The sequence below is a fragment of the Ciona robusta genome, chromosome 2 (genome assembly GCF_009617815.1).
Source record: "Ciona robusta chromosome 2, ASM961781v2".
In the NCBI taxonomy this organism is placed as follows: domain Eukaryota; kingdom Metazoa; phylum Chordata; class Ascidiacea; order Phlebobranchia; family Cionidae; genus Ciona; species Ciona robusta.
Genome location: NC_143236.1, coordinates 1,247,367 through 1,274,461, shown reverse-complemented (window position 1 = coordinate 1,274,461; position 27,095 = coordinate 1,247,367). Strand labels below are relative to the sequence as shown.

The window sequence follows — 27,095 nt, the reverse complement described above, 5'->3', positions numbered from 1 at the left end:
TTTAACATTGATTAATCGATTGCATCCGATATATCATCTCTACCTAAACTTAGCCTCATAAACCATAGTGTATAAAAACGTCCAATTAATGAGTAAATAATTATTGTAACGTTTGCGAGTGAAGTAAACTGCCATATATCGGGAACTCGTTGGTAACACAGTAATCGATAACTTTTGGCTTTGTTTACGTTAGTGTGCAAATATAAATAATAAAAGGGGAATATAGTTTTATTCCACCATATGTCTTATTAAAAGAAAATAAATCCAAAATAAATATTACGGCAGGCGAGGATCGAACGCGGTACACTAGGCTCTAAAGGGGGCGGTATAACCGTTAGGCCAATAGATTTCGTTCTCAGATTTGTCGAGACAGCGCTTATAATGTCTGGGAATTTGGGAGGGCACGTGTTGGTGAGATAAGGAATCCTTACATCGATTCACACCTGACTCAAACTATTTCCATTTAAGTCAGGACGCAATAAAAGTTTTTGATCGAGCTAAGTCGACTGTTGTAGTAAAATGGTTAATTAATACTATGCCAATTAGTTTATGACGTGCTCACACATTAGATCTTTGATCTCTTGTATTATTTAAAAACGTTAATCGACTTTACGCTTTTTATTTAAGTCGTGATAAAACTTTTAAATATTTCTATAACATTTTTCTCTGATTATCATTAAGGTTCCGTAAAAAAATTAAAAAAGTCCCTTCCGACAAAATGTCCCATCTTCCCCAACCCTACTATATGTCTAATATTATAGTATGGTGAGGGAAAATGGAACGCCCTTTTCATTCTATTTTATCCTCCCTCTTAATAGTAAACAAAGCGAACATACCATGATTATAAATCCATATACTCACAATTCATAGACCGTTGTTAAATGTTAAAACACGATGAGGATATTTGGATAATTTGCGCTAAAGGTATCCCGTTCTTCTTTTCTAGTTCTGTAACTTCTAACATTACCTAATTACTGCGTGATTATAGTTTGTCCAAATTCACGAAAACAAACGTTTTTTTGACAAACATTTATACATGTCAATGTTACTAAAATCTTTCATCGCACTCGACTTGGTATAGTTTAGCAATGTAGCATCCTCATTGCTAGCCCCAAATGCTGGCGTAGCAGTACACTTCCGAGGATGCTGGGGCAAGACGGGTGTCACGTACTAGAGTTGCGGGGCTCCCAATTCGTGCCGCCTATAACACACTTTGCCTTCCTCGGCCTTAGCAAGCTTTTATTATATATTAAGGTTCAACTGCAAATAAGCTACCTTGATAATACTTAAAATCCAACCGCCACGTTTTCTGGCATTACGAAACACTGATCAACGACACAATAGACAATGTTACGTCACACCTTCTGTGACGCAAGGTAGCTTATTTGCAGTTGACGTACGTCACACCTGCTGTGACGTAAGGGCTTACGGTCAATAGGAACAATAATATAAAACCAACTTGTGACATCTATTAGTCGCTAGACGTCGAATGATTAATATTAACTTGTACTGCTTGATTAAAGTTTGTCCAAATTCACGAGGAAAAAAACGTTTTTAAGCGACGACAAGGTTAACTGGTGTAAGTTTACAACTCAACACAGGGTGCAGGAGTTGTACAAGGCGTATTTACACATATATTAAGACCAGAGTCCGTATATAAACATATACGGACTCTGATTAAGACGTACTCTTTTATTGGAGCTTTGTTTTCTTGTTTTTGTTAATTCGTTTTTTGTTTAATTTTTTTAAACATTATTTTTCGTTTGAAGTGGAACTGGCTGGTAAATCAGGTAAAGTAAAGTGTCCAAATTTTATGTTAGTAGCGCCAGTTGATTATCAAAAATGGCCGCTACAAATTCTGTATTCTAGAACCACCTTGGTTTGTTTTTCCTATATGATACATTCGTTGAACCTGCTTTATAGATAGGTTTTAAAACAGTTCAGTGTCAATTTCATTTACTTGATATCGTGATGGCTACTGAAGACCTTATGGTGGACCTGGGTGCAGATTCGCAGCCAATTGTTCCAGAATCCAAGTTGGAATTTCTTGCAGAAGAGAAAAATGGGATTCTTCAAACAGAAGATGATTTGGCAATGGCTTTATCTTTAAAAGATGAAATGAATCAAGGTATTATTTTGTTCTGTTAACTGTATTTTCATGTTTTAACAAAGGAACCTATTGGTGCTAGCTATTTTACACTATGTGGGTTGTGGCTACTTATGAGTTGCCACTTTTTTGTTTCTCTGCATGGTTAACAATTCAGACAACCTTGTAGTGACACCGTGGTAATATTAGTATAATAAAATATTGTATTGATACCCCTGATACGACTGTACAGTTTTTTTTAACAGTTGGTCTTTCCTAATGAAAATTAATTTTCAAAAAATGTCTTTCTCCATTAATATTGTGTGTATAAAACAGACAATCACATAAAATGCAAGATAGTACAAATATTACAATTTCAAAAACTGTCCGCTTTCTTCCCTGAATGTTTTTTTATCTAACGGTTTTTCTTGTTGTTATTATGCAAGACTCTTTTCCAGATGTATCAATTTCTAGTTCTGACATTTATTTGTCTTGTTTGGTCCTTATTAAGAAATGTTTAATTCTGTGTAAACAACACTTCTGTATGATTTTGGTGGCACTTTTTCAACTAAACAACTTATTCTTGTAAGCCTTTCTCCATGATGACATCATTAGTTCTAGGTTTGGTAATCCGAAACTTTTGGTTCATTGGTTGTATCCAAAACTATTGATAAAAAAGAGTAGAATAAAAAATGATAAAACAGTCGCACCGATGGTCAAGAATCGAATCCGAGTCATCTCATACAAATGACAATCGCTAGTCCGGCGATTTTACTTTTGCAAAACATCGGTTGTAGGGCTGACTGTCTGTAAACTATGGGAATGCTAGATTGAATTACACACTAGGGCGTTTCAGGCAATAATGAAAACAATGGCAAAGCTTTTTGTATTTTATGGCAGTACAGTCTCTGTTGTCCTTGTTTTAGTTTATGTGTAAGCATGGGAATAAACAATTAGGAAATTATTAAACATTGTATTGAAAGAGCGACCTGCCATTAAGAAGATGAATACCATATACTTAATATGTTTTAGTGTTAAGTGATTTGTGAAACAAGATGTCAATCTTTTGATCACGCCAGTACTTTAGTACAATTTTTATTGGTAACCAGTGAAAATAAATCCTTTATATTTATGCAATACTAGCCTGGTAGTTTGTTTATTGTTGGCCACAGCCAATGCATCATATCCACAAACTGTGGGCAAGATGAATTCATAATAGCATTAGCATATTCATATTAGTATGTATGAGTAATATACTGTTGCCAATACTCGCATTATTGAATTTAGTGACAACAACATGATCGTATTGGCATATTGCTATCTCTAAAATACTTAGTCAAGAGTTTACACTTGTAAATAGCATTAGCATATTGGATGTTTCATTATCGGTTTCACTTAAATGAGATAAACACAAGATTTTTTTCCAAGAGGAATCTTGCATATGCTTACCAGTCACCAGTTTGAAGAGTGAAACAATACAATTTCCGAATAGACGAATCATAAATTATTCATCACTAACAAATCCAAATGGTTAAACTGTTCCTCTTATGGAACTTCCTGTTTGAAAATTTCTTTGTTACCGATAACATTATATTGTTTTTTCTCTTTGTCTTGTTGTCTTATCATTGTCTTAAATTATTGTTTCATCACGAAATGAAACTTTCATGTGTGTTTACTGTATGTGATATAGAATTGAGATCCCACTCAACCCCAATATCTTTCTCTATTTACTTATTTAGGAGTTGGGTCATTTTTCTTATTCAGCTCAACTTAGTAATTTCTATGTGTTAATTGTTATTAGAAGCGAGTTAGCATATGTTGGCCCTTTATTAAAGCAAGATATCCCAGTTATCGGCGTGGCTTCTTCAAAGTTTATTTTGCATATATATAAGGAAAAAAACTTACACTATTTATTGAAAATTTTCACTGTTGTGTTTTGTTTGCACCTATTTTATACTTAGAAATAGATGGATCATGAATGTTCCAAGAATAGCTTTGATACAGCACGCGTTATTATTGTTTACCCGAGTGACACGCTCCGTGTCTTTCGTCGTTTTCTCAATGACGTCACAATATTAAGACACGGTCTGCTGCGCACGGGAAGGCGTCTGGTTTCTCTTCGATTGTTGTCGCTCATTTTTGTCCACCACATATTTAGTTACCGGGCTGTGGATGCGCCGCCGATCGTTTCGGCTTGCCAACCATATCCATGAGAAACAACAAGGCAGATGTAATTTCCAGAAGAAAAAAAAGCAGGAACAATATGTGCGTCTGTGAAATACTAAGTTTCAGCATATTTTGTTAAATTTTCCGTTTTTACGCAGACAGATAAAGGGTTCTAGAATAGATCCAGGTGTATATTTCGGAAAGGATAATTTACCCATTTAGTTAAAAAGTTGCTTCTATGACAGGCAGTTGCCATTGCCAACCTGAGTGTTGTGATGTGTTTTAATTGCCTTTAAGCAAACATGCGTTAAGCAAACATACGCGTAACAATTTAAATGTCTATTGCTTCATAGCCGTATTTAAATAGCTTTATGTCGCCGAATTTGTTTTGTTTCCAAACCAAGTTTTCTGCAACGAATGAAACGACTTTTGTTATCTTTGAAGAACCGAAAATTTCAATTCCCTCAAAGGTTGTTATTGAGTTACGAGGTTTCCGTTACAGGCAGTGTGACACACGTTTAGGAAACCAGAAAAATAAGACTTAACGCCTTGATGATACCGTCATAGGAACCATCTTTCGTTCTGTTTGCTTCTTAATACATTTTCCGTTCGAAATATAAAAAGTTACCGTTTTTTCTCATAGTTAATAGTTAATTGGCTTTACGATCCTGAACATTTTAAAGCGATAACCGATAAGGTTTGCACAAGTTTATCTGTAACTTTCTTCGTTAGAGCAACAGACAACAGTTCAGCTGTGGATTAATTAGTTATATATATTGGTCAATTGGCGGAATAGGTTTTTGTATTGAGACTTATTTATTTTTGTTTGAGCAAATTGATTGGCGTTGATGAGTTGGCGTCGTATGCGACCGCACTCGAAATTCATGTATATTTATTATTTAGTATCGTGTGGTTTTAAAGCCTACGGATAATTTAAAATTTCTTGAAATATATGTTGTTTACTGCTTACTTGCACATATTTGTTTAACGTAATTCGTATCAAAAGCAAAGGAATGTTGTGTTGCAAACTATGCCTAATTTACGATCGTTACACTGAAAGCGTGCCAACCTACTACACAACTTGCGTAATTATCGCCGCACCACGTTGTTATGTCATTTAAAGCTAATAATTGTTCTTTTCTTGCCCGTCTGGTTCTTGTGGCAGAAAGAATCCCGCCGCGCTCATGGCTTTCACTGCTGTTACGCACAACACACACACGATATCAATTATACATAACACTTTCCCGCACATCTCTTATAAACACCTGTGTTTCACTTTAGTTGTAGGCGTGTGCCGTTTACTGGAGTCGGTGTGAGTTAAAATTAGTTGATTGTTCAGTATTATGTAGTTGTAATGCTGCAAATTAAGCAGAACAACCATGGAAAAAAAAACGATGCTTAGGTCAACTCTGTTTTAATTTAAATAGCCACAGGCCAGGTCTAGTTGTTGCTTGACTGCTTAAACTTGTTAAATCTCCAGTTAGAATACTGACCCCCTTAATAATATAGTTCTGCATACAATGTTTGCAGATTTATTTCAGATCTTTGGCCAGCTAATGTAATGTGACTTAGTGACTGAATAGATTATGTCACCATGATTATAAAGAAATGGGTTGTTGCTGTGGGAAACGCACTGCTATAGTTAATCCTTATGGTAAATTGATAATCACATTAAATGTTTAGATTAATTCTATGTTCACTGGCCTCATTGCTCTCATGCTTGTTATTATAATTGTAAACTAATGATTTTTTTAACAATGTTATATAACATGTTTATTGCTCAAATTTTTATATAAAGTTACAAACCTATGTATTGTTTAACAGAATGTTATATAATATACTTATAATAGTTATAAACTAATAAATATCATAACAACGTTATGTAATATTGTAATAATAAACTTTTTAAAGTGATCCATATACAGTTCATTACATATGCAGAATAATACTGATTTAAAATCTACTCTGTATTGTATATGTCTTACCAACAGTAATTCCCCCCCCCCAGATGGTCACAAAGCTGCCATAGGAGCATCACAAGTGACCCCTTATCCCGAAATAGGGGATACCGCACGTCCTACATCTAAGTCAGCATGGCTGGATGATGAGACTCGAGCCAAAGAAGAATTTGCAGATATTGCTAAATATGGAATAATAGAGGTAATATAACTCTGGGATTTTCTTTTAAAAAGCGTTTGTCTGCTAGGTGTAGCGACCACGCTTATTTTCTTTCAATTAGATGTAAATATGTTTTTAACTGTAAACGTGTTTTAACAACTGTTGTTTTGATGCTATTATGTCTTTTTGTTTAAAATATTTAAAAAAAGACAAATAAAGTTATTATTGTTATTATTTATTATTATAACAAACCAAGACACTTAGCACTCATCTTCATGGTTTTGGGTATTGTCTACAATACAAAGAGATAGCATTCATATTGATTATTGATGTCATTGTATTATTACTGTATAGGTATCAGGAGTTGATACAAGTGGACGACCAGTGATCGTGGTGAGTGCTTCAAAACTTCCTTCTAATAAGGAACTAGATCACAAGAAATTGTTAAGGTGAGAAGTTTCCCATTTTTACTTTATGTGTGTGTTTGGTATACTATTGTTTTCTTCCTCTGTGATTCCCCATCACACAATGTTTTGTTCATTGTTTTGGTAAGCAAAACTTGTTATTATATACTAGTACATAGTACTGTGGGATAAGATGGGACACCTTTAGCATATAATATCCAAATATCCTAATCCTGTATTAATTAATTAACAGCAGACAGCAGTCTTTGGGAATTGTGAAGAAGATACGTTTTTATCATTCCCTGAATGTTCTTTGTTTACTACCAAACGGGAAGATAACATAAAATGGTGTCCCATCTTTCCCCACCCTACTATAAGACCTACCTAATAGTCAATAATTAAATGCTCAATCCACCAACATTATTACCACATATCTTTATATATTTATACATACCAGGTATTTGAAGTTCAGCTTGGACAAGTATGTGGAGTCCGATTACAGTGTGGTTTACCTTCACTATGGTCTCAACAGCTCAAACAAACCATCGTTTTCATGGTTGCGTGAAGCTTATAAGGAGTTTGATCGAAAGTAAGATGAATATTTAACAGATATTATGTTATTCTACTACAAGTTAGCCAAACTTAGTTGTTTTCTTGCGATACAGGGAATGACATACGATTTCCAGGTTTTTGTCTTCATTGTCCTATCTTAGTACAACTGCCATGATTAACTCTCTTTGCCTCCAATTGCCCTGTTTATAACCAACCCCCACTTTGGGAAACCACTGGTTTAGATGGATGTTATTTAATTTATAATCAAATTTGCATAGGGCATTATACATCAGTTTTTTTTATAATATTCTATTATTTAATTATTTTGCTGTTAAATGGTATACTATGTAAAAATGATGACAAAAACTTGGACCTACTTTACCCTTGGGACCTTGCGCCAGTCTCAGTTATAATAACATGGGTGTTCTGTTTCATACACTTCGTGCCAGCAAAGTTACCACAAATGTTACTGTTTTGGGTGATGGTTTTTACTGTATGACTGACAGTTAAGACAACCCATTCGTGACCACTGGGGTGAAGCAATTGCCAAATAAGGCAAGCATGTTATGTTATGGAAATTCGTGTTTTAGGTTTCTATATTTCCACTGTTTTATGCTTTCATTAGAAGTTACTTATGCAATCTTAATGTTGTTTTGCTGTGGTATAAAATATAATTTCAATTTTATTATATTAACAATCGAAAAAATCAGAGTAGTATGCAGTATTGCTGGTAAAAACAACAGCAAAATAAACATCATATTTCTCCCAGATATAAAAAAAATCTGAAATCCTTATACCTTGTTCATCCGACCACCTTCATAAGAATCCTAATGAATGTATTCAAACCACTAATCAGTGTGAAGTTTGGTCGCAAGATGAGTTATGTTAACTATTTGCATGAAATAGCAGATGTGGTGCACCTTGATCAACTTCCAATACCACAGGATGTACTTGAGTGAGTTTCTGTTAAGATATGTGTTTATACTTGAACTGCTGCACAGTAATGAAACATTAGTTGGTTTAATTTCAAATGTGGCGGATTTGACCAAAGCGCTAATGATGTCATAAAGAAGAATATCTTTCTGTTTATAGTTAAAATCACCACTAGTCACTGATATCCCTATTGTATATACAAAACTCAGTTGCAGACATGAAATTTGCTGCTTTAAGTTTGTTACACCTATATTCTGTATATTGAGTTATTTCAAAGAATGGTTAAAAAAACTTCTCTATGTTGATGAAAAGCTTTTAACAGGTGTTAAAAACTTCATGTGTATAAAAATAGTGACATCACGTGATACATTACATGATTTCAGTCATGATCGTGAATTGGTGAAGAAGTTGAACAAAGCAGAGACTCGTCCTCGTGATGCATCGGATAGTGACAAACCAGTTGAACCGTTGACCACACAACAATTTGGTGTCTCACTTGATTTGTAAGTGTTTGTTTTATATTTAATTTTATTTCAAATTAAAAAAATTTTTGATCTAAAATCAAGTAAAAATAGGAAACACTAGAAAGTGTAGTTGTTTTTCTTTTAGTTTTTCTCTTCAAGTAATGCTTTAAAAAATATCTTTTTCAGTAAATATAAAAATATACATTTTAGTCTGAAGGAACAATATTTAGCGACCATTGATGTGTAGAAATAATTGTAAGATTTCTTTGGGTATTTAAAATTCTATTGGAAATTATGTATTGTTGTTTTTTATTTTTCTGTCTTTGAAGGTGTTGTCTTTTCTTACTCAAAGTGGCAAGTACCACTTTGTTGACTACATTAATCTTTTTGTCACTAGTTACTTTTAAAAAAGATAATTATTTACTTTCCTTTCCAGTTTGAACACAAATAATCCAGGCTACAACATTCCCAAAGTTGTGCAAGATACTATATCATATATTAAAGAAAATGGTAAGAAAACTTCCCTTTTGCATGGCTGTCAGTTCTGCTTTCTGATCTAATTAAATTAGGTTTAACTGTAAAGTGATGCTTGAACAATACACATTAACTTTATTGCACTAACCTTTGGCCTGCCACTGGCAGGACATGATCAAGGTATTCACCATTCATTTCACCAGAAAACAATCACTTCGGTTGTGTTGTGTCTGTTAACAGCCAATAGCAGTTGTAGAACTAATATTGTTGATTTTAACTTTTCATCAGGTTTAAGCACGGAAGGTTTATTTCGACGATCTGCATCAGCGATTGCATTACGTGAAGTCCAAAAGCTCTATAATGCTGGAACTACAGTACGTTGAATTGAACATTTTCACATTACATCTTTTAACTGCATTATGCTTTAACATTCTACACAACAAGAAAAAATTTAACCCCCAAAAAGTTAATTCATTACAATACCCAGTGGTTAGAGCATCAATTTCTATACCAAAGATAACCAGTTTAAGGCCCGGCACTGTCACCTTTGTGAACTTCCGTATCTTGTGAAGTGTTTGAAACAGGACACCTGTGACCTATGTTATAACGACCGTTGTTGCCACCAGGCAAAACTTAACTAAGTTATACTTACTTTTTCATATACTTATTCATACTTAATTTTTCACATTTTTATTTTCACACAGGTTGTGTTTGATGATCCACACTTGGCTGCTGTCACGCTCAAAGCATTTCTTCGTCAGCTTCCTGAACCAGTGCTTACTTTTCAACTTTATGAATATATTCTTAACATCTCAAGTAAGCAGCCTTTAACCCTTTTACACGGCAATAGTCAAATTATTTCCACAGACCAAATTTGTGTAACATTCACATTTTATCAAGTCTCTAGACTTATTTATTTAAGAACCTGCACAATCTGTCATCTAAACAACCAAACCTGGATTTAGTCATTATTCCGCTTAGCAAATTTGCTTTTAGCTCTCACAACTTTCATTCGCAGTTTGTTAATCCCTCTGCAACGGCTATTCCATTTTTTGTATTTTGTGTTTTTAAAAGATTGTTTTAAGTGTTAAAAAAAATTTTTTAAAAGTGTTTTTATCTAGGAGTTGAAGAAGAGACAAGAGTCAGAGTTGTTTCTTCTCTCCTTCAAAAACTTCCAAGATTAAACTTCATCTTACTCAAATATATCATGGATTTCCTAGCAATTGTTGCTGCGCGTTCAGATGAGAATCGAATGACCTTCAGCAACCTTGCTGTTGTGTTCGGACCAAACCTAGCTTGGTCAACTGATCAGGTAATAATGCATTGACCAGTTTATAGCAATAAAAAAAGCAAACATTTTATTTTTAAAAACAATTTTTTTTTTTTTTTTATTAAAAACATTTTATTTTTAATTTAGAAAACATTTTATTTTTAAAACGTTTTATTGTAATTAAATTATTTATGAAACTGTAGTTTCCTGCAGTTTTTCAGCAACTTCATGTCAAAAAATATGAAATTGTTATCATCAGCTTAATATTTTCCACTATAGCATGTATTTACCATTTACATTCACTAGTCAGTTGCAATTTAAAAAAAAACATGAAACCATTTATGTATTTATTTTACACAAATTTCTTTAAAACGATTTATTATAATTTAATCGTTTATTCAAGTTCCTTTTCTTTCATTATATTTGGGTTAAACTACTTTTTCAGCCGCTACATGTTATAAAAAATAAAAAAAGTATTGCTATTATCAGCTTTTTATTTTTTACCATACTATGCATTTATCGTTTAATAAATCAACTTTATTAATTTCTTATTAACAGGCTGCATCCTTGGTGGCAATGGGTCCAATCAACACTTTCACAATGCTGATGCTTCAAAATCATGAACAACTGTTCGCTGAAGACTCAGATTGCTAACCACACTTATGACATCACAATGGTAACCTTTATATTGACTAGACTTAGTGCGGTGGTGGTATCTTGTAATATTGCCCATATTTGTACATGCGGAAGCTAGTTCTAGTGTTGAAGCTGGTTTTTATTTGATTTCAAACTGTCCCAGTATTTGTAGATATGGAGTGTGAACTAACACACTATAATGAATAAGTCAAACATACTGGGTTACACAGTAAGAGTACAAACAAGTTTATTAAAATCTGTTATATAAATATTGTTTTATGCACTTTGTATTTTAAGCATACAAAAACAACCCTTTCCTAATGTTTAAACAACATGATCTGGTTAATATTACATTTATTCTAACCCCCCCTAAAACATTCAACCAAAACAATCATTACATTTATTCACATATTCTAGACAGAAATGGTCCCATTTTATTCTGGTAATGTGTAAATTATTGCTGTATGTATATGTATGGAGTGTTGAATGTATTCTATTGATTTTAAATGTGCAATGCTCATACACTGTGTAACTTCATTTCCGTTGTGTTGCGGATATTCCACTTCTGTAGCAAGTTATCTAAAGTTTCAAACACCGCTGCTGGCGTAACCACTTTTTCTGCCTACCTTTTTTAACTTACCACACAAAAACTAGAATGTAGAGTTGATATTTTAAATACGTTGAAACAAAAAATTATCAAAATTGGCAAAATCCATTGCTGGCAGTGGTTAAGTTTTCGCAATTGTAGCGCTATATTATTACTTGTATAATGTAAAACCTACCGCCTGCTTCATTTTAACCAAATACATTATACAAACATATTTATATTTGTGTTGTATATTGGTCACGCTGTATATAAACATCCTGTCAACTACTGGCGCCGTGGCACACTTGGTTAGCGCTCCTGCTTCTAACCCAGGGGTTACGATCAAATTTTTTTATTTATTAAGTAATTACGAAAGGGCATATGTAGTGTCTTTAAACATCACGCACTCAACCATAAGGACAAGTTCCTCTCTGTTGTTTTACCACGTGGGGTTGCTACGTATGAACACAGTTTTGGAGTCGCTTCATCTGTGAAAAACAGACTTTATTAGTTGTCATGTACCACTCACTTGACTCTTCCTTGTGTAATGGTATTTTCTTATGTATCTATACATAATGTTACATGTGGTACCTTGTAAGTGGACATGGGATATAAAAAACAGAATACGCACGATTGGTATTGCCTCATTCATTCACACACACAAGTGAAACAGTACCTTGCTTTGGCAGTAGTGCTGATAACTTTGTTGTTACTTGATCTGCGATTCTGAATATCATGGGTAAAAGACCAGATAAACCCCGAAATTGTTCTTCGATGTCTTTGTCTATCTGCGTTGAGTCATCCGAAGTAGTAATACGTGACGACATCCTCTGTACAGCTTCATCAGTACTGAAGTTGAAATTCCTCCCCTGTAGGTGGCGCCATCGCTCCATCAGATTGTAAACATCCTGATTGGAAAGCAAGATTATGTTATGTTAACAGGATGAATGTAACTTCGCGTACCCGGAGAACGCCAGTGGTTATTACACGGTTGTTCTCTTTCATACACCTCGTGGCAGCTGACGGGTTATACCATGTATGTAACTATGTAGGTTACGTAATGTTTTTTTTATTATTGTATGGCTGTCAATAAGGCAACCCATTCGTGACCACTGGGTTGGAGCAACAGCCATTAAAGACACACAATGGTAGCATCGACGAGCCTTGAATTCATACCCTCTGGGATAGAGACAGACGAGCTAACAAGACTGACAATTAAACAACCCATAAGGAGCGGAGCGATTACCGTTAGGCGTCCAAGGTCACATGATAACAATGGCAATACAATTATTTTGTAAAACGTAACTCTCCAGTCTAAACTAAGTCCACCGACCTTAGCTAGGTAAAGGTTTCTGGAAGGAGCCACTGCTGGATTGGTCGCCATCCGAGCAATTATCCTTTCCTGCATTCCACTTCTACACGAGCCCAGCTCCACTAAGATATCTGTAAATGTGATGTAACTTGTCACAAAATCAACTTCTTCTTGTTTACGCGCCTTCACTACGTCATCGTCGTCATTTGGTGTCGTCACAAGATCCGTGTTCGAGAATGTGACGTCAGAAGGGTACAGGGCAATGTTACTGTGGTTGGTTGTGATTGCTGTTGTGTGTTGTCCGCGAGGTGTCGCTACAACGGCGCTTGATTTCTCAGAACATATGGCTTTGTACAGTGCCCGCAATATGCTGAGAAAGAAAATTTGTTATCTACAGTGTCTTCAGTTTCTTTTAGGTTTATATCTTCTCGAACAACGAAAGTTATATTCGTTACATATTAGGATAAGTATCGTAAAGTCCCGCAGATCGGGACACCTTGTCATTCTATTTTCTCGTCTCGTTTAGTAGTAAACAAAGAACATTCAAAGAATCATAATACCGTTTTTTACGACTTTAACGTACTGTTGTTAATTGTTTAAAACACGATCAGGATATTTGGATATTATGTGCTAAAGTTGGCCCGTCTTCCCCGACCCTACTATATGAGTATTTCCTCACCTGAGTGTTGTACATCGAGGCTGATTGTTATGTGTGGTTCCTAACACTCTCCTTGCCATCACGTGCCTTGCGCATCGAAGCATGACATGGTATCTTGTTGCCATAAAATTGCACCATTCTGTTTCGCACATGCGCACTCGCTTCTTGACCGCCTCAAGCTCCTTGTTTAAAACCTTGACAGAAGTAAGGTTATTAGTTTAATTTTGTAAAGAAGTGATACGGTTTCTTTTTAATCCTTTGAATGGTCAAAACTAATTGCGTACAGGTTGTAACCAAAATGTGCAACCAAAAGTTCGATTGTGCTGCTACTCGTAGCATGCCTTAGTTTAGGAACTAAAGTTTACGTAACTACCTCTCATAAAGTTACATATGGCAGGGTGGGGTAGGCGAATCGTTAAAATAAAACTTGTTTTGCGAATCACTTAATAACTTTCTGTGTTTTTAATATTTCTTTGAAGTGTTGTCAATTAATTCAAGTGTGGCGGTACAAATATTTTGTTAAAACACCTAAAAAACGCCATAAATTTAGATTTTGGAAACATTAGGCAATATATACTTAAGTATCCCACCCTTAACTCCACCCTACTATTTTAAGATAGAATATACATGAATTGAAGTTTTATAAATCCTAAATGTCCACAAACTGTCATACTGTAGGTAATGTCAAACTGGAAAGATAAAACAGAGAATGTTTACTTTAGTTTTATCCCAAATCATAGATATATATATTACCTTATTAATAAGATAAACGGGTGTTCTGCTTTTTTCCCTCAACAACATTTTTCTCCGGGACATCGGTTCTTTGTTATTGGCCAACGAGCTGACGGGTGGAACAGGTGGCGGGGCCTAATCGTGGTATGACGCACAAAACATATTGGTATGACGTACAAACGGTATATGCATTGGATTTAGAAATCGGTTTTTGACAGTTCTATTTTACCTCAATTATATCCATGCTTTCTGCTGGTGTAGGTAGCTTCAAATATCGCGTGACGGACATCAAAGCTTGCTGCTGCGCATGCGCCAAGCCTGTTCCTGATGCTCCACTGGCAGGAGTGACGTAAAAGCGACCTGTGGGAGGTATTAAAAAAATTAATGATGGATTAGTTTCCGAAGTGTCACTTTCTATTTGGTAGTGCATATAGTAGGGCGAGGGAAATGGGACACCTTTTTATTCTATTTTCTCATCCCATCTAGTAGTAAACAAAAAACATTTAAAGAATTATGAAGCCGTTTCCTCACGACTCCAATAGACAGTTGTTAATTGTTTAAAATACGATTAGGATATTTGGATATTATGTGCTAAAGGTGTCCCGTATCACACCACCCTACCATATAATAGCTGAGTAATTATTCTATAAGCTGCGCTCGAAACATAAAAGTGAATACAACACACGTGATACCCGTCTTTGTGTTGGGCATTGGTTTTCTCCTCAGCAATCCCAATGCCCTTCGGTACTCTTCTTCAGCCACGACAACTCGAAGTCGAAGATTCTCCACCGCACAAGCTTGTTGCGCTCTTCTGGTGGCAAGAGCAGCGTGGATGTTCTCATGTAATTGACTGCTCTGTTTTATTAGAGATATTGCTATGTTGATGTCCCTCAGTACCAACAACATGCACTATAGCCAATATAAAACAAAAATCGTCCAAAATTACGCCAAAAAATGTTCAAATAGTTAACAAGGAATAGTTAACAAGTTCAAATAGTTAACAAGGAAAATCTATAGATAAAAAAGTAGATAAACTTGATATAGAAGAGAGATGGATAAAAAGTAGAATCTTGATATAGAGTAGGGTGGGGAAGATGGGACACCTTTAGCACAAAATATCTAAATATTTTGATCGTGTTTTAAACAATTAATAACGGCCTAGGGAAGTCGTTAGGATACGCTTTTATAATTCTTTGCATTTTATTTGTTTACTACCAAGTTGGGCGAGAAAATAGAATGAAAAGGTGACCCATTTTCCCCCAACCTACTATAGAATAGATAAAGATAAAAAAGTAGATTTACTTGATAAAGAAGCCATAGTTGTTCCACGGTTTCAGGATAAAGACATCGGCAATTAAAAACAATCTCAGATGCTGGGATTTCGACCCCTGTACCGCCTCCGCCGATTCTCTTCTGAACAGTTTCTATCACCAAACCACGAATCTTCTCTATTCTGTAAAACGCCCAGTCATATAGTACTGTGGGTTATAAGGTGAGACACCTTCAGCACATAATATTCATATATCCTGATCGTGTTTTAAACAATTAACAACGGTCTATGGGAGTTGTGAGGATACGGTTTGTATTTCTTTAAATGTTTTTGTTTACTGCTAAATGAGACGGAAAGGTGTCCCATCTTCCACCACCCTACGTGAAAATGTGGTTTTATAACTGTTTGAATGTTCATCTCCCCCGCCCTATATTAACATGTTTAAACAACAGATGCAGAAGTTTGAGCATATATTGGTTAATTACCTGTCTACTGCCCTGCTGAGGTGACGTGATTCGTTAATAACGTAAGTGAGAAAAACCCGGGCAACTCGCTCTCGTATTTGCGTCGGGCTGACATGCAAACTGGTTCCCCATTTTGTTGACGGTTGTGTTGGTAATGTGACGTCGCTGATGCTCACGTGAATGTTCACCGTTGCTATAATAATAACTATTCCAGTCAACTACTTTTTGTCTTTTATATATGTTTTTTTTTCACATAAACCTATTTTCTAGTCAACTACCCTTTTTCTTTTTTTAAATATTTTTTTCCCATAAACCTAATTTCCAGTCACCTACTTTATACCGACGAATATATCTAACCTCCTTTACGCCGAACAGTGTCTGTTCGAAGTTTCCAAGAATCCCGAGCTGGGAATGACGTCACAGGATTCCCGTCCAATGATATCGCAGTAACTCCACCACGTGACTTCGCGGACCGCGTTTGTAATCTTTCCCGAACAGCCTTTGGCTACAAGAAATTAGATTATTAGACAGACACGTACGTCTTAGAATGAATGAATGAATGATCGAATGAATGAACGAGTACATGAATGAATGAATGAATGAATAAATAAATAAATGAATGAATAAACGAACGAATGAATGTAACTTTCTTTATCCTCGCGGGGCCGGAAAACAATAGTTTAAACAGGAATGCTCTGTTTCATACACCTCGTGCCAGCTTACGAGTTACCAAGTGCGTATGTTAGTTTGTGGGTGATTGTTTATTTTTTTTTGGGGGGAGGGTATTTTTATTTTTATATGTATGTCTGATAACTTGGATAACCCATTATTCACCACTAAAACTTACCATGAATCTTGCACCTTGCGAACTTTCCAAAATTAAGCTTCGTGACGTCATGTGGCCGCTGCTGTAATACCTCCCGTTAAAGGATGTGGCGTCGGTTGGAACTGGTGGCTTCGTTTCGATGCTCATGGTCGAGCCCATAACCGCCATATGTCCGATTTTTTTGTAGGGTGGGTAAGTGAAGGGGGTTTGTGGGGGCATGGGGGTTCCCCACGTCATTTTCGGATACATGTCGGCTCGTCCTGGGTATATGCAAATAACGTAGCTTCAAATTTGTATTTACCAAAACCTGTATAGTTTAACCTGTTTGAAAGGCAACTATAACGCTAAACATTATTACACTGCTTTGTTTATGTAGAGTAGACGTTTTTTTCCTAATTTAAAGTGCTGAGTACTTCTTTGTCGGAAATATTTGTTTTTTTTTGTTACATTTAATGATATAGTAGGGTAGGGGAAGACGAGACACCTTTTCCTTTTATTTAATCATTTCATTTGGTAGTAAACAAAGAACATTCAAGGAATTATATAACCGTGTGTTCACGACCCCCTTAGATGTTGTTAATTGTTTAAAACACGATCAGAGTATTTGGATATTATGTTCTAAAGGTGTCCAGTCTTCCTCCACCCTACTATATTACCAATTTATAATTCGTCGACCTCTACAATATGAGCCTTATTAGCAGACATGAAAATTATTCCCCACCTTGATTGGTGTCGATGCGTATCAGCCATCGTTGCTGAATATCATCAACGACCTTCTGCAGCCCACATGACTGCAAACCTCTCCAGAGTTTGCGAAGCAATTCCTATAGAAAAGGCGGATATATAGTATTGCCGGAAAAACGAGATGCCTTTAACACATAATATTCAAATACCCTGAACGTTTTTAGACAATTAAAAACGGACTATTGAAGTCGTGATGGTATACGGTTTCACAATGTACTTTGTTTAATAAAAATTGGGACAAAAATAGAATGAAAAGATGTCCCGCCTTCCCCCAACCAACTGTAACTTTAGAAAAAAATGCATTTTCTGAATGAAACAACATGCGAAACATTTGATTTACAATACATATATGTCGGATGTCATCATATGGGTGGGTATATTATATCCGGCATCTGTTCCGGATCTACCACACGCTAACATTCAATAAATCACCTCTAGCGTTACATTGCTTCCATATATGGCTACTTGATCAGGTGCCACGTCACCTCCCGTGATGTCAGTTTGCTGACTTCTATCCACTGTCGTATTTTGAATAAAGTTGTCGGTTCCAGAGTGATAGTTTGGTTGTGACCTTGTCGACTGTGACAGCTCGTCAGATTCAGTTTGAAGCTAATATATGCATATTAAAATAGACTAAAAATCAAACGTCCAAAAATTAGGATTTTGTGGAATTAAAACTGATTAGAAGACGATTCGATTTCTTATTGTTTCATTAAAATGTCCATTAAAATTTCGATTGCATAATAATTTAAAAAAGGACAATTCATAATCTAATGACAGGATGGAAGTAAAACCGCGTGTAAAGGCCGCTTAAACCAGGTCTATACCCACAAATGCCGCATTCACCACCTGAGCACTCACAGTATGTCCTCGGGTTTACCTTCATTCATTATATGAAATGCCTATAATATCCGGACTTTTTATATAATGGACTTTAAACCTAACCACAAAGGACTCAAATCTAGGTTTATTTTTCGTTCATCGCGTTCTAAATTCCCTGATGAGGTTTCTATTAAGAAAAATGCGTTTGGGTTCATGTGATCCGAAATCTTAATAATGGAGTATACGTGGAAATAACGATGGTTGTTTTTCGACGCTGTGGTGTTTCTAAATGCCCCGATAGAAATTCAAATTTTCATATCGCATTTTAATAAATAAATAAATGAATGAATGTAACTTATTTTATCCCCGTGTGGTCGGAAACGACAGTGGTTATAACACAGGTGTTAATAAACCTCGTAATATAGCTTACGAGGTACCAAATATGTTACATTTGGATCATTTCTTATTGCAACTACTGTAACCAATGTCAGTGTAATTACACTCTTTAAAAATAGAAGATACCTCAACAACAGGAACTTTAACTCTCATAGTTTTGGCAGGTGATGCTAACCGACTGCTGCCTGCTGGCGATGCGGGGGGCGGAGTGTTAACAGCTGGCACGGCTATCGAGTTGGGTGTCAAGTATGGACTGTTGTTCTAAATAACAGTATTTTTATGACTGCATTAATTTAGCATTAAAAGCCAAAACTAACTTGGTGCTTCTGATCACTTGTGTCGTCTTCGTGTTGATTTTCGATTAGTATTTTTGGAACACTCGGGTGAAGTTGGTCGACGACTTTTTCAAGTATATTAGACACATCTGTATCAAATAATTAAACTATTACTGATTACCAGTAGTTGTAGTTTGGTAAATGAATGGATGACAATTATAATAGGGTGGGGCAAGGTGGGACACGTTATTTATATCTTCGTTTACGGAACACTTTTGTTAAATCTACGCTAACCCATTTGATAAGATACGGCAATTTACCATATATGTAACTTTCTGAGTCATTGTTTTTGTTGTGTTATTTTTGTGTGTGTTTGAGAAATAGATTAAGTGAAACCCACCACCAAGTTTTGGTTTCACCTGTTTTCAGGTCGGAATTTGGAGTCAAACGGGGGAGTTTGGGAGTTGATGAACGAGCTGCATCAGGTGGCTTTCCCACGTGACCTTCCCCTTCCGTGATTGGTTGGTTCTCAGGTATGTGGGGGAGTGTAAATGTAGTTGATGATTCCACCACCTTAAATAATAAAACTTGCAATTAGGAAACGTGCCCATAACTTTGAATAAATAAATTAAATGAACTTATTTACTCTCACGTGGCGGGCACGTTATTTGGAATGTAGGACTGAAAGTCTGGACAACTCATTAGTGACCGCTGAGTTGAAGCAATTGGCATGCGCTGTATTGCCCAAGGACAGACATACCAACAATAGTAGCGGCAACGAGCCTTCACTTATTGACCTCTTTATGTCACATACAGGTCTACGCTAACAATAATGTAACGGCACAGGCGGCGGATTTAACTTCAATCATTCTCTGTTGTGACAAATGAAGCCCCTTCATCTACATACCAACAAATATAAATTTATAGTACGGTGGGGGAGATGGGACATCTTTGGAACCTAATATCCAAATATCCTGATCGTGTTTAAAAAAAATAAACAACGGTATATGAGGATACGGTTTTACAATTCTTTGAATTTCCTTGTTTACTACCAAATGGGACAAAATTGAAATGAAAAGGTGTCCCATCTTCCCCCACCCTACTATACTACCATACATTACAGCATGCGTGTTTTAGAATAGGTCACTTGGATTTTTACCTTGACTTTTTGCTGCGAGGGTGTTGCCCTCTGTCTCGTGTTAGCGGCATATTCCCACCAGGTTCGCATTGCTTTCTTCCGTTGATCAAGGAAGTTAATGCTGTTACTCCCTTCAACAACCACCCCAGCCCCAGTCAATAAACCGCGCTCAATTCCAGCGGTCTGTCTGTGACATGCAACAAAATCAATATTTTGTTGATTAACGATATTATATCGGTAACGAGAAACCAAAATCGGGCTTGGGGTAAATTAATTGTTAAAATAATAATGAATTAAATATATGCACCTGCGATTTTTTAATAAAAACACCATAGCCATAATCCGAAATAATTACAACGAGTTTTACATAATACACAGCGCCGCAAAATATGAATTATTTTAAAAACAACGCTTTCGCTTTAATGATTAGTATTCTTAATAACCTGTTTTCATAAAGCAATCCATCGATCTCTCGCTCACCAATCCCAATATATTTAAGCAACATGCGCATATCGCGTCTGCGCAAGTGCATTGATACGTCACAAAGGAATTCGTCAAGCTCCATCGCTTCTGCAAGAAAAGTTTGCGGTTGGTGCTAATACTCATATGGCACGCAGGGACCAACGATAATATAGTGATGCGAGGTAAGATAGGACCGAATCCCTATTAGCACCGAATCTCTAAATATCCTGATGGTGTTTTATACAATTAACAACTGTCTATGTTGTAAGGATACGGTTTTATAATTCGTTTAAATTGTTCTTGTTTACTACCATACGTGACGAGGGGTAAAATGAAAAGACATATGTCCCATCTTTCCCCACCCTACTATATATTCACTGAAGGAATAAAGCATAGACCAGAACCGAAAAAAACGCAATCATAATTCTTACTCAATTTATAACCGTAAACAAAACAGCGATTTCATATTCAGTTCTTACCATTGGTGAGCACGTAACTTGGTTCCATCGTCGATAAAGGACGTCTAAGATCGCGAATATTAACTGGTGGTTCTGCAAGGTTTGATCAAACTTAAACATTTACACTACACTACATAAGCTGTGTGTGGATTGCGGTGCAGACTCCATGATGAAAAAAAAACAGTTACAACATCTACCTTTTACTCAGTTAAAATACTAGGGAAGCATTTGACCTTTGCGAACCTACATAGCCCTAGGTTTCCAGGCAGATGTACATAGGGCCATCTTGAACGGGTAACCTTTCGAAATTGTAGCAAAATAGTTTCGAGTTTCCCGAATATGAAATCTGAGCCAGTTAAATAGTCGGCGTACAAACGAGCGAAAGGGGGCTTTTGTCCTTTTGCTAACTTGATCCGCTTTTGAATACGCGTTACATTCATCGTGAAGCTGTGGGATCTGGAATCATAGCTGGACCACTGCACCAGCGTTGTTTTGGTTGCCCCCGAGGAAGCGTGTTCGTATATTGCGTACAATGAAGCTTCTGTTTTCACTTCGATATTCGTATTTACACAAAATAAGCGCTGGCAATACGCTTCGCTTTCACTGTCAACTATCAAACATATTTTGAGAGAGTTAATAACCTTTAAAGGACAAAGCACCGGGGTTGCCTAATTTTAGTAGAAAAAGGCAAGACGTTAAACAATCATGAGTTTACGCATATGTTCGCGTACATCAATGGCGGCAGTGCAAATGAAACAATAAACACACAGAAAATAAAACCGGCATAAATTCCCCCGAGAAGCGGTTTTATAAATTAGAGTTGTTAAAACACGTAAACAAGATTAGGCTTAAAGCTTTAAAACAGCAATTCACAAGGGAATTTTCCTTTGGGTTTGCGTGCATTTACTTATTAACTTAAAGTTGCTTCGTAGATATTACGAAATACCCGATGACCTGAACTAGCCGCCGATTCAATATTATAACGATCCGATTTTTTGTAATTTGACGTCAATTATATAAATTGTTTTATTGATATGACAGATGTGTTTTTATTAGGTGCTATTCAATGTTTGAATTTACTATATTTAAGTTATTCCCGCCCCTAACGACATACTTGGAATCCAATTGGCTTATCACGTATATTTACGCATACAACACCACAGGAGCATAATTAATTCATGCCAACCTGATTTGCGGGGCTTAGATAAACAAGAGTGTCATCAAGACTGGTTTCATGTGATTCTACTGACAGCCGACTGTTTGTACAAACGGGCCGTTGAAGCTTCTGGAAAAGCGGACTGGGTCTAGAATATTATTTACTCCATCAACAAATTCTATGTGTGCACTCCTGGCTCTCGGGGGTCTTAATCAATAAATCCTCTTGCCGCTTTATTACTCCTAGTCAGTTCTAACAAATCCACTCTATTTAAATTAAGTCAGCGATTGCTCACTTCCGTCCTGTGACGTCATTTTTTCTCGTAATCGGTGACGTCACGGGTGATCTGCGGGAAAACATCCAGTAGAAGTTTCTTTACTCCGGACCACACGTATCCGGACCCCATACACCGAATAGTATTTTATTAACGTCATATCCCGAAGATGTTAATAACATGGAATCCGGTTTTAAATTGGTTTTGTTACAGTAGAGTGACTGACAGTTGTATAGATTGCAAGCAGGTGCGTTAGATGCGCGTATTCATAACCAACCTACCACACAACGTCTTCAAAACCGTTGATTTGAATGTAAAAGCGAGTTGGACAGTTTGGAAACGAACAAAACAATTTGTCATTTAAAGAATTTTATTGGAAATTTATTACAGGAAGATTTTTTTCATTTTATAACACTACGTCTTAAAGTTATGACAATGAAAGGAATTTTTTTGATGAAATAATCGTCAAAAATCTAGTTGATTACGGTTGTTCGACATAGCTTATCTTCGTCGTTGGAACCCTTAATCGGCGTGTTTAAAGCGCTAATGAATAATTAACGTCTTACCATCCTAAACATTGTGAGGCACGCCCGACCAGCGACTTGACACACTTGTGTAAAACCGCGAGAGTGCGTTTGCTTCCTGCAAAGGTGTTACAATGAATTTTTCATTGATTTTCCTCAAATCCGAAACAGGGTTGACATTGCAAGTTTAATGCATTAAATGAAGTCAATATACATGGAGTGCGATTTTTTAGTTTTTGTCCATTTAATATGCAATAGTGTATACTGTATATAGTAGGGTGGGGGAAGATGGGACACCTTCTCATTATATTGTCTCGTCCCATTTATTAGTAAACAAAGAACATTCAAAAAATTATAAAACCGCCTGACGACTGCCATAGACTGCTGTTAATTGTTTAAAATACGATCAGAATATTTGGATAATATGTGCTAAAAGTGTCCTACAGTACGAAATGTTGGTGTATATGTAATTGATATTATAACCCTGGTATATGGTAGTTGGATAAAACAGACATTTCGTTGAAATTAAGGTCGCAGGACTATACGTTACGAACTATAAGCAATTCATTACCGTTTCCTAAAATTCCTTATCTTTTTTATTTTTTTCCCAAATCGCCGAACGTCTGTGATAGATTGATTTTGGCGTTTTATTCGAGGTATAAAAGCAAGCGTTTGGAGGCTCGACTGGCACATAGTCTATTAGACGATGCAGTATAGAACGGGCGTAAAGAATGTAACTGCGAGTATAACAGAAAACGAAAGTTATGAAATATTTTTTATTATTTTTTTTATTTTGCGTAGGTTCTTGTTATCAAAAGTTCGGAAAATATTTCGCTTTTTGAAAGATAACCGGGTGTGGTTTAACATGTTATAGTTAAATATAATATATAGTAGGGTGCGGGAAGATGGGACCCATTTTTGTTCTATTTTCTCGTCCTATTTGGTAGTAAACGAAGAACATTGAAAGAAATATAAAACCGTATATTAACGACTTTGACCGTCGTTACTTGTTTAAAACTCGATCAGGATATATTTGAATATTATGTGCTATAAAAGTGTTCCATCTTCCCCCAAAGTACTATATATGCTACTTAAATAAAATAGATTTTAGTGGGAAGCGAAACTTTCATTAGTAAAAATTCTGGACAAACATTCTTGTTTTGTATTATTCACATAATAATTTTGTGAAATAATACGTCGTTATTTTTTTAGGATTTCTATATAAACTAAGAGTTTAAAAACCTAAGTATGCATGTAATTAAACTTGTGAGATTTACTCTAGTGGTTGGGTGCATTCTGATGAGCGGCGTGCAGTCATATGAAAACAGGTAAAACGAAATTTAAAGGAAGTTCCAAAATAAGGACCTTTGGCGAGTATATTATGCTTATTAATATAAACATATGCGGTTACTAGGTCATAGTTAGCGCCATATGGATTCGTATGTATTGAGCAGGTGCAGAAACTCAATATTTTCGTTGTGATTGCAACGAATGGGATCAATATATATATTATATAATAACGCAATATACATTTGGCTCAAATCTAGAGTTTATATACCTTCACGTCACTTTAACTATACAGGGTGGGGTGGGATGAGACACCCTTTCATTCTATTTTTTCGTCCCATTTGGTAGTATACAAAGAAAATTCAAAGAATTATTAAACCGTCTCCTCACGACCCCCGTAATAGACCGCTGTTAATTGTTTAAAACACGATCAAGGTATTTGTATATTATGTGTTAAAGGTGTCCCATCTTTTCTCACCTTACTATACAACTATATATGCATTATCTTTATTACACATACAAGGTAAACAACTTTTCAACATTGTTAATGCAGTGAAAGACCACTTAATGCACAACTTCAATATGAAGATGAACCGTATTTTAATTCGGTCGATGCGGACGTAAAGTATCCTGAAAATTACTTGGAGGAATTGGAAGAAGATATCTTGCAGCAGCAAAAACCTACAAGACTTCTAAACAGGTTTGTTTGTGTGTTTGGTAAACTGTTTTCGTTCAGTATAGTAATATCGTATATATGCGAATTCGACATGCGTGAATTTAGCTTCAAACATATAAGCTATAACCATTTGTTGCGAAACTACTTTATAACTAACATGTAGCAAATCCTGATAATTACAAGAATAAATGTTAACGTATAGTAGGGTGGTGGAAGATGGGACACCTTTTCATTCTATATTTTCCGTCTCATTCAGTAGTAAACAAAAAACGTTTAAAGAATTACAAACGGTTTCCTAACAACTCCCATAGACCGTTGTTAATAGTTTAAAACACGATCAGGACACTTGAGAAAATAATTGACAGCATCAGATAGGCAATCTTAATAATAAAGAAACGTTGACGTATATTTAGCATTAAAAGTTAACAGGAATTCAAAATATTTTGTAGCTAGAGATGCTCGAACGAAGCGTTATAGATTTAAAGTTTTAAAATATTCTTCAATATGTGCATAAATGTCCCCTTTAACTCCACTCTACGATAGAATAATTTCAAACATTTGTCCAGAGATGGGGCTGTTAAAAAACGAAACCATGCCGAAGGGACAATGACGGATCTTAAAGGACGTTACTACAGATACGGGCTTCACCAACTCCGTAATGATTGGATTCAGGATATGATCAATGGACGCTACGGAAAACGGTAGCACATTTTAATCAATGTTACATTTATTTTAGTACAGCTGCTTTCTAAAGTGAAGAAAAGTATCTTACTAGTTGTTTAATTTCATTATGTATTTTTACCACGCAGAGTGAACACTCGGTCACCAGTTTATGATAGCGTTGCCTATGCACCACCTTCATCAAACGTCGATCGAGAGTTGTCTGACTTGTAAGTTCACTTTCTCTATTTTAACGTTGGATGAGTTGTCAGTGGAAAATCCTAACGCGGGATAAGGTGTACAATTCCGTTCATATTTAACATTCCTTATAGGGTGGCAGAAGACGTGACACTTTTAGCATAGTATCCAAATATCCTGATCGGGTTTTAAACAAAAAAACAACGGTCTATAGGAGTCGTTGTTTTTTTAATAGAAGTCATAGGGTGTTTTAAGTCTTTGAATGTTCTTTATTTACTACCAAATGGGATGGGGAAAATGGAATGGAAAGGTGTCTCATCTTTCCCAACCCTACTATATTAACTTAAATAAGCGAATTTGTCAGATCGGAGAGATTCCGTAACTACCTGCAGTGGAAACAAGCTTATGAAACTTTGAACAGGATGTACCGATCGAAAGAGGAACAAAAACCAGAGTAAGATCTTTGTCATTAGAATTTTAAGCTAAAAGTTATATATTAAAGCACTGCCTTGTGTTAGAAATTCGCCCATTCTTGACTTTAGTTGCAATCTCCACGTCGGCCATGTTTGTGGTAACCATTGTAAATAAGAATGCAGGATCTTTTAAACAATTTATAATTTATATAACGTCCCTTAACATAGCTGGTGTAACCAGGGTATAGAATTATAGCAGGACAGGCCTTAAGGAGCTAAACGTTTTAGGTTATACAAAGAAAATGGACGTATTAAACTGCAAGCTTACAGCGCCTTGTAACTAATCAGAATCATGTTCTGATTAACTTAAAAATTGAACCGAATTTCAAGACGGTCCGATTGGTTTTACGCGAAAAAAGTTCTACATTTAATGCTGTTTGTATTCCCAGGTCTTCTAATTCGGAATAGGATGCCACAAAGCCGATCTCTTTATTCTTTGATGAGTAAAATTCATCTGTAGATATAGTTCGCCATGTAGTGTTGCTGGGACCTGTGCTTATATATGCTGGTTCATTATCGTTGTTTTTGTCCTATAACATTGTTTGAATAAACCATGCCTGCGTGTAGTTGCAATATCATACCGCATTTATCTTAAACAGAT

At 35.9% G+C, this 27,095-nt stretch overlaps 3 protein-coding genes across 4 annotated transcripts; 2 read left to right on the top strand and 1 right to left on the bottom strand.

Annotated features, from left to right (window-relative positions):
• The first annotated feature begins 1,811 nt into the window (after positions 1-1,811).
• Positions 1,812-11,924, top strand: LOC149739581 (rho GTPase-activating protein 1-like). Of its 2 annotated transcripts, none has more exons than XM_089873109.1 (11): positions 1,812-2,128; positions 6,261-6,412; positions 6,725-6,819; positions 7,232-7,363; positions 8,096-8,281; positions 8,643-8,762; positions 9,160-9,233; positions 9,486-9,571; positions 9,902-10,013; positions 10,319-10,509; positions 11,026-11,924. In XM_089873109.1, the coding sequence occupies exons 1-11, from the start codon at positions 1,972-1,974 to the stop codon at positions 11,119-11,121; spliced, it is 1,401 nt and encodes a 466-aa protein (XP_089729235.1). In that variant the 5' UTR covers positions 1,812-1,971; the 3' UTR covers positions 11,122-11,924. The 2 variants fall into 2 exon arrangements, with proteins under 2 accessions (XP_089729235.1, XP_089729236.1); XM_089873110.1 differs by lacking the exon at positions 1,812-2,128 and adding an exon at positions 5,746-5,906.
• Positions 11,925-12,025: 101 nt separating this feature from the next.
• Positions 12,026-21,555, bottom strand: LOC149739580 (uncharacterized). Its single transcript, XM_089873104.1, has 19 exons — positions 21,268-21,555; positions 20,770-20,896; positions 20,348-20,513; positions 19,608-19,761; positions 19,231-19,337; positions 19,040-19,174; positions 18,128-18,304; positions 17,673-17,775; positions 16,973-17,211; positions 16,483-16,630; positions 16,147-16,318; positions 15,694-15,844; positions 15,084-15,246; positions 14,621-14,751; positions 14,413-14,526; positions 13,681-13,853; positions 13,023-13,371; positions 12,366-12,597; positions 12,026-12,177 (listed from the first exon to the last, which is right to left on the bottom strand). The coding sequence occupies exons 1-19, from the start codon at positions 21,293-21,295 to the stop codon at positions 12,089-12,091; spliced, it is 2,958 nt and encodes a 985-aa protein (XP_089729230.1). The 5' UTR covers positions 21,296-21,555; the 3' UTR covers positions 12,026-12,088.
• A 2,817-nt stretch (positions 21,556-24,372) lies between these two features.
• Positions 24,373-27,072, top strand: LOC149739579 (uncharacterized). The gene is made up of 6 exons (XM_089873112.1): positions 24,373-24,528; positions 25,041-25,187; positions 25,730-25,864; positions 25,973-26,053; positions 26,386-26,475; positions 26,884-27,072. The coding sequence occupies exons 1-6, from the start codon at positions 24,449-24,451 to the stop codon at positions 26,900-26,902; spliced, it is 552 nt and encodes a 183-aa protein (XP_089729238.1). The 5' UTR covers positions 24,373-24,448; the 3' UTR covers positions 26,903-27,072.
• The last annotated feature ends 23 nt before the right edge of the window (positions 27,073-27,095 follow it).